This window comes from Zingiber officinale, chromosome 3B (assembly GCF_018446385.1).
Source record: "Zingiber officinale cultivar Zhangliang chromosome 3B, Zo_v1.1, whole genome shotgun sequence".
NCBI lineage: Eukaryota > Viridiplantae > Streptophyta > Magnoliopsida > Zingiberales > Zingiberaceae > Zingiber > Zingiber officinale.
In genome coordinates, this window is record NC_055991.1 from 27,093,476 (window position 1) to 27,101,832 (window position 8,357).

The 8,357-nt window shown below is 40.3% G+C and overlaps 1 protein-coding gene across 1 annotated transcript; it reads right to left on the minus strand.

Annotated features, from left to right (window-relative positions):
* Nucleotides 1–7,033: 7,033 nt before the first annotated feature.
* LOC122056252 (zinc finger protein KNUCKLES-like) lies at nucleotides 7,034–8,357 on the minus strand. The gene has a single exon (XM_042618123.1). The coding sequence runs from the start codon at nucleotides 7,815–7,817 to the stop codon at nucleotides 7,362–7,364; it is 456 nt and encodes a 151-aa protein (XP_042474057.1). The 5' UTR covers nucleotides 7,818–8,357; the 3' UTR covers nucleotides 7,034–7,361.

Below are 8,357 nucleotides of genomic sequence, written 5' to 3' on the forward strand. Positions count from 1 at the left end.
CATATTGACTCATTTGGGCATGGTCATGCACTTAGTGGTCTCACTCTATCAAGAATAATGATGTCACTCCCGTCATATAGGAGGGATAGATCCCATCTACATCACTCACATTCCTCTGCGTAATTTGTTACATACCCAGTAATCACCTTTATAGTCCACCCAGTTACGGGTGACGTTTGACGAAGCCAAAGTATGCAACTCCTTATGTAGGGATCCATGGTGACTTCAGGTCCAAGGACTAATAGTCATACTAATAGCCACATGAGAAAGTATATGACACTCATATAACGATCTATGATACTTTCTCATGGCGGGTCATTCAGTATACATTCTCCAATGCATACCCATGTGTCAACTTAATATCTCCATATCCATGACTTGTGAGATCAAGTCATCGAGTTGACCTACATGCTAGTCTCGTCGCATTAACATTGTCCCTGAATGCTAATACTTGACTAGGAATGATTAAGAGTAGTGTTCCCTATATCATCTTACTATCGATTCAACTAACCGATTGATATAGGTAAGAACCTTCTACTCAAGGACGCTATTATACTTAGTTATTTGACACTAATACAAGTAAGCATAATAACCATAAACAAATGCCTTTATATATATAAGAATATGATACAACGAGTGCATACAACAATCATCAAATGATTGGCTCTAGGGTTCTAACTAACACTTGTATCATTATAATTAATTAATGAAAATACAGAAATTTACTAAGCTAAAATTAGAAGAATATATGCAATTCATTTCAAATGCAATAAAATGAATTCATATACATACCTATTCAAAAAATATGATCTTGTATGCATTCGGCTGCCTCAAAGTGCACTTCATCAATTTCTTCTTGAGAGTACTCTACTTTTTTGAACTATGAACACACATAAATTATATGATCTTAAAGAATAAAACATAATTAATTGAAAACAATGACAACTAAATAACTTCTAATTATTTTAGATAATAAAGATAATATTACTATCGATCACAGTGCATCACCCTCAATCGTTGCAACTTCTTCGATAATTTGTCTCATAAATCTCATCACGTAATAACCACATTGTTTCACATCTGACTGCTTAGGAGCCTACGTTAAAAATGTCAAATTGTTAATGACTAATATACACATTAAAATATTTGATTGAAATAGAAGTACACATACCTTGATTACTTCCCATTGTCATCACTATCGGACCTGATTTTAAGCTTTCCAAAGGATGTCATAGAGTCCAGATTTAATCTATTGATAAAAAAATAATGACAAAGCATATCAAAATTCCAGTAATGGATATGTTGAAATTGGTCATCTATTCCTATCTAAATGAGTAGTGCAGTAGTATATGAAAAGAGTGCTACTGAAAAGAAGATACAATACCACAGTAGTCAAATAACAGTAGTCAAATACCATAGCAGTCAAAGAAGATGCAATACCACAGCAGTTAAACTAAACATACCACACGATCATGACTTATGCAATAGCTAATTGTAAAAGACCTGAATAAAAGGGCCAAATTGGACATACCAAAGCATCAAAAGTAAGAAAACACTCTCTTTTATCTGGAATGCCTCACGCAAATACTGTAACCTAGCATGCAAAATTCTGGAAACAACAAAAGGAAGTTATTTGAATTCCTCAACGACATTAAAAAATGGTAATTGAAAATAAAAATAAAAACAAACAGACGCACAAGAGTTGCAAGGTTAAACTACTGTTTCCAACTATTTTTCACTCTCTTCCCCTGTTACAACCATTTTGGAAGGAATCGAAGGTGAGGAAAAAAGAGCCAAGTTGTTCCCTTCTTTACCCTCTTTCTCCTACCACCAAAGTAGACAAGGGAAATGATTACTATCCCTCCTCCCATGCTTCTATTTAAGCTTCCATCTTCTCAAGTAGAGACAGCTTTAAGGTAACAAACAAACCATGCAAGGAAAATAAGAATAGGAATGGCCTTGATAAAGAACAAAGTGTCAAAATAGAAATATTGCCAATGAAAACTATCACTCCTTAATTCATAACCTTAATTCATACAACATCCAAAGTGATAATTGAGCAAAGGTGTTTCAGAATTTCCTCATTCTAATCAATCAAACTAGAGAAGCTAGATGGGAAGGATCCAAATTTAGTGATGACATGATAATTAACCTTAAGATTACCTGCTCTATGTATACATACACTGGAAAGGAACCCCAAACATGATAAAAAGTCTTCCATAGTGTCCATCAAAATCTATACCTTATAGTGTCGATCAAAATCTATACCTTCAGCAACTTTACCCCTGCAATAACATATTAATTAACTCTTAATATTGAGTTCTTAGTACAAATACCAAGAAGAAAGCATACACTGAAATGTGCATCTGAAATAAGACAAAAAATACAATAATATATAATTAGATAGTTACTAGCAAAACCTAATCCAAGAAGTTGAAAGTTCTCATTAAATGACTTGATTTTTCCACACAGGAGATAACCTAGTATATCTGGATTTCTATAACTATAATATTCTTTATTTATCTATTTTGTTTTCATACTGACAAGGTTGTTAACATAGATTATTACCTTCTCCACAGAATTAGCCCACTAAGAGAGCCCGAGGAAGATGATGAAGAAGAACGACCCCAAAGATCCGAATCTCTCCTCGATCCCAAGAACAGCCAATGCGGAGAAGTGGTGGAGGAGGCGTTGAGGAGGCACAAAGGAGTGTTTTGGCCGAGGAGGTGTGGAGAAGTGCAGGCGGCTAGGTTTTGGCAGAGGAGGCATTTTAGTGGAGGAGTCGCGAAGGAGAAGTTTTGGTGGAGGAGCAGTGCTTGGCAGAGGAGAGGAGTCGCGATGCTTGGAGGAGTCGTGAAGGAGTGGTGCTTGGAGGAGTAACGAAGGAGGAATCGCGAAGGTTTTTGTTCGTGGAAGAGTTGCGAAGAAGTGGCGAGCCGCTGAGTATAATATTTAGGTTTTGAGTTTTTTTCATGAAGTTTAAAAAAATCATGGTTTATTATCATGTTTTTAGGATTCAACAATATTTGATAGACAATAATTTAATAAATTTTTTGTATAAGCAGTGTTAAAATCATTATCTTTAGACAACAATTTTTAAAAAAACCGTTGTCATTTAAAAAGAAATGTGATGAACAACAACAGTTTTCAATAAAATTGTTGTTAAATGATAACAAAATAACAGTTTCTTAAAAAATCGTTGTCTATTAGGTGTGGTTAAATCCAAAATTTCTTGTAGTGACACTCCTACTATCTTACATGAAATTAAGTACAGTACAGAATAAGATATACCGACAATAGTTGTTGTAAGTCGAAGCTCGGTCGGCACTATCAGACGAAGTGACTTGCAGAGTTGACGAAGACTTATAGCACGAGCAGCTTGCAGAAGAGCACTTGAGTCAATCAGAAGTTACATCTCTACCTCAGACTTCGAGCCTCCTTTTATAGGTATACTGGATGTTCGGTCGACCGATCCTCCTGTTCAGTCGACTGAACATGCTCCGTTCCTTCCTGGCTGGAGTCTGACGTTGGCTCGATATTCTGCATTAATTGGTCTTTAATGGTTCGATCGACCGATCCATCTTTTCGATCAACCGAACAAGCTCTTTCCCTGTTCATCGAAATCTGCCGAGATCTTTCTTTAATGCGGCTTTAATGTTGATTGGATCGGTTGACCGATCTGCTTCTTTTCCTTTGCTGTTGATCGGTGCTAATGAACTGGCAGTGCTGAGTCATTAAGGTTCGGTCGACCGATCTTACTATTCGGTCGACCGATCATGCTTTGACCGGACTCTGATCTGATCTGTTCTGAACTGATAACTGCTTTGAGTTGACCTAGTTCGGTCGACCGATCATCCCGTTCGGTCAACCGATCGAACAGAACCTGTAAAACAGTGTTAAGCAAAGCATCCTGCAAAACAGAGATTAGCACAGTAGTATAAAATGCATGAGTAGTATGAAAGACAGTAGAACTGTCTTGATCTAAACTTGGAAACCTTCCCGGTTTCTTTAGTTGGATCAGCGACCTAAGGTTGTTCCCTTCAGGAACCCGACCTCACTGTTGCTCCTCCAGTTTTTTACCTCAACCTACCTGCCAAACTTAGATCCTTCAGATCTAGTTCGGACTTTTCACTTAGTCTTGATCGGCTCCCCAGGACTTTTCTCTTGATCTTCGGTCCTCCAGACCTCTCGATCACTTTGCCAAGCTTCTGGTCCCCTCGACCTACTTGGACTTGCACCTGGGTTCCACGATCTGCTAAGATTTCTCCTGCCTAGCCTCCAACTAGGTCTTTCGCGGTTGAGTAAATATCCTGCACACTCAGTCAACTTGTTAGATCATAACAAGACTTAACTTGAACCTTTGACAATATTAAAACTTCGGTTTGATTCTGGTACAACTTGTACCAACACCCACAACAACCTTAGTGCCCTGAATTGCACTCTACCTATTTTCTTCAAGAAGGAAATAAAGACAAGGTCAAGCTTGAAGTTCCTAAGATTGGAAAGCGGGGGAAGCTCAAATCTCCATGCAGTAGGTCAGGAAGTATGTTTGGGCATTTCAATATGAAGAAGAAATGATCCTTCCACTTTTTGTTGGAAGAATGCATGTCTTTAAAAAACACTACTTTTGGGTGAGATTGAAATAAAAAAAAACCTTGGCTCTATTTTTTTGGAGTACATAAACAGGTGAAAGTTATGAGGGGTAGGTGGAATATCATACAGATGAAATAGAATAAACATACCGCATATATTGTGAAATGTGTTCGAGGCAAATTGGGAGAGAGGGATGTTAAAATAATGGCTTATCTTAGAAAGAAAGTTAGGGATCAAAAAACGCAAACCAGCTTTCATTTGGTCTTTAAAGAAGGTGGCGAAGCTCAGAGGAGGACGATATGAGTGATCTTGAGGGGAAGGGAAGCAGTTAGAATAGTTCTCAAGGATCTCGTATTGTAAGCAAAGAGCATATTGATTAGCATTATCTAAATCCGAACAAGTAAAGGTATACCAGGGAGCAGCAGATTCCTGAGCCATGAGAATATAAGAAAGATGATGAAAGGTTTGGGAAAGGAATTACTGGTTAAGATCAGAAATCGAAAGAGAGATAGGTGGGTCGAAGGAAATTGCCAGAAAGAAGATTGGAGAAGACGAAGCGTAAAGTGACGCACTTCCATGTTGCCTAGGGTTTTTAAACTTGGGCTACAGGGCCAAGTCCCACCACGTCTGCCCAATTAAAATGGCAGGATCATTACTGACAGTTGGTCTACAATTAGCCAAGGGAGGAGTGTCGTTGGTCTATTCATGCATAAACTATCACTTCAAAGAATATGTTAATGATACACGTGACCCTCTCCCATAAAGGGATATTTATGATGGAAGAGATGGCCAAATCATTAAGGCGAAAAACATCTTCCAACGTATCATTGGCACACCACTAGATGCCAATCTTCTAACATACACTTTATTTTAAGTATTGTTAAGCACAGTATTAATAGATGAGCGAAGATACATTCGCTCAGCCGACCTAATATTCGACGGCAGGTAGAAATATCTCCACCCAGTCAGGCTAACAAAAAAGACAAGTTGGCCAAAAGGAGACTCAAGTCCAGTCAGTCGGCTATTAGCCTCTTTCCACTAGACCTGAAGGAGATGCTAATGATATGGGGTGTTAAATACAGACCCTCGGTTGACGTGAAAGATAGACTCAAGGTGAGGTGGTGGTCTAAGTCAAGGTGAGGTACTAGTCCAAGTTACGATAAGGTGATAGTCAAAATTTTGGGGAGGTGGTAGTCAAATGATCCGCCTTTCAAGGGGCTTAACCCCTTCCTCATCGCAAAGGTCCCCAAGACAAGGTCGATTGGTATTTACGGTCGACTGATACATAAGATCGGCCAAGCCTAAGGAACCTGGTGCATCATGCTGGTAACAGAACACTTGGCATATAAATGGTTGCCCTTGGGATACCCGAGTTTGGTAAGTCTATTCGATAATATACCGGTCTACCACAAGACCGTCCGGGAATATATTTGTCCAGGTTTCAATAGTCCAACTTTCACTCAGAACACAACTTAATGCATCTCCAGGTAAAGAATATACGACATGACAAGTATACGGGCTTTCATTGTTCGTTCCCCCGTCCTCCTACATAAGAGCGATCAACATAAAATCGACTAAGGTTATGCTTCATATTTTGTCCTCCACAAAGCATGCAGGGCAAATCTTAGAAGATATCTGGCCAGATTTTCAGACTTCGAGTTGTCACCACGAGGACAAGTCCCCAAGCACAAGGATGATTGGGTGATGGTTCCGGACAGGCCTTTCAAGGGTTAACATTCCGCTCTTTAAGAATGAGTATCCCTATAAATGGTCGGTCGGTCATGGAACCGTCTGGATCTGGGAGACTCGATTCTCCCTTACTAAATCATCAGATCTCTGGCCTCCTACAATATACATATCAGGGCAGTCCCAAAAGGCCGACCAACCTTATAGAACTCAAGATTCCATTTATCACCCTCTGCTAATAAATGATCGATCGAGCTAAATATCCGACAGAAATATATTCAGGAGATAACATTGTTAGAGAATCACAACAGTTTGTCAGAAAATAATAATCGTTTGTTAGAGAATATTCCTCTATGATAATATGAGCATTCAATAAAACCTTTCTCAAATGATACTCTACACTTTTCATTATCTGATATATTATAATAACATATTCCTTCATGCTTATACATATTCCCTTACGTGACAACTTCTGACACCTGACATGACATTCTCTGTCATCTCATTATGCTCACACACGCTCTACTACTCATCTACTATTCTACTTCTCGGCAATACACTAACTTAAGCATCTTGAGACTCTTTTCTTGATTTTTAATTCTGACATTATGTTAGCTCGTTCAAATGTATGCAGGGAGCTTAGCTCCAGCCCATGATTTTCAATTTAATCCCGAGATCTTCACTCGATTAATATTATAATTATATATCCAATACACCATCTCTAACATTCAGACAAGATTAAATACCAAATCTCATTGCGCCATTAAAAGAAGAACTTAGAACAAACACCTTTCTAAATTGGCAAAATGTTTAGATGGAAAAATGATTTTTATATTATCGGAAGGGCTGCTCCTTATTAATTTTGTCTGCGTCCTAACAGTCAAATCCTGGACAAGCTTTTAAGCAAATATCGCGAGGTGATTGATTTGATGGATCCAAAACTCTTCCATTCAGTGGAAGGGAACTTGATGTTCACAGCACCCGGAAATGCAGCCCTTCAATCCCGGAAGAGCCACCGGAGCGAAGCACAATTCGACAATTTTTACAGAACTAAAATATGAGAAATCGAACGTCGTTGCGGCTTAAAGCTTCAAGGATAGATCAATCATGGCGGATCTGTCTTCTTCACCAGTAGCAGCGGTAGTAGTAACAGCGGCGATAGCATGATGGGGATGCGATGCTCTCTGCCAATTGAGCATGTCGACGGTCTCAACGCACTCGAACCGAGGATCCCCGGGGCGGTGGCAGCGGTAGTCGACGTGGGCCGGCCTGCACGCGTGGGAGGCGATGGGGAAGGAGGCGCCGTAGCCGGCGACGGGGGGCGCGAGGTAGAGGAGCGGATTCCCCCCGACGCTCCGCTCTTTCTTGTGCGCGTTCTGGTGGCCCCCCAGGGCCTGCGACTTGAGGAACTTCTTGTCGCAGAAGAGACAGGGGTAGAGGCGGACGACCTGATTCCGTGACGACGGCGGCGACGACGACAAGGCGAGCGAGAGGTCAACAGCAGGCGGCTGCGGCGGTGGCTGCGGAGGAGATTCCATCTCTGGTTCACAAACCAAGATGAGCCACAAAGGGCAGCATAAATCTAAACAGAGACATGTACGTCGAGAAGCAGAAGGATAAGAACACCAACAGAAGAGATTGGGATGGATCAGAACCAGAGAAAACGAAGTCGCACTGTTTTTGTAGTGATCCTCGGCATCAGCTAGCAGCCATATATATATTTATATATATATAAATATAAATATATACCTAATTCAGAAGCATTTGTGATTCGTACTCAACTGCTGGTGCTGCCGCCGAATAGCGAGCAGGGTAAAAAAAATTCATGTTACAACGGTGAGTGTGCCGCCGGTGGTTGAAATCGCGTGGGGCAGATCTAAGCGAGGAAAGTTTGAGCAATGATTGGAAGCGAAGGCGCCGTGTAATAGTCCGAATTTGTTGACGCTCATGATTTGTCGATGGCGATGAGTGGGTGGTAACAGGAGGCGGCGGATGCCTGCCTGCCTGCCATTGTGGGAATGTGCAAAGGCGAAGTGGAGGCTTGGGACCGACCGACTCAAGATAATAGAAGAAGATAT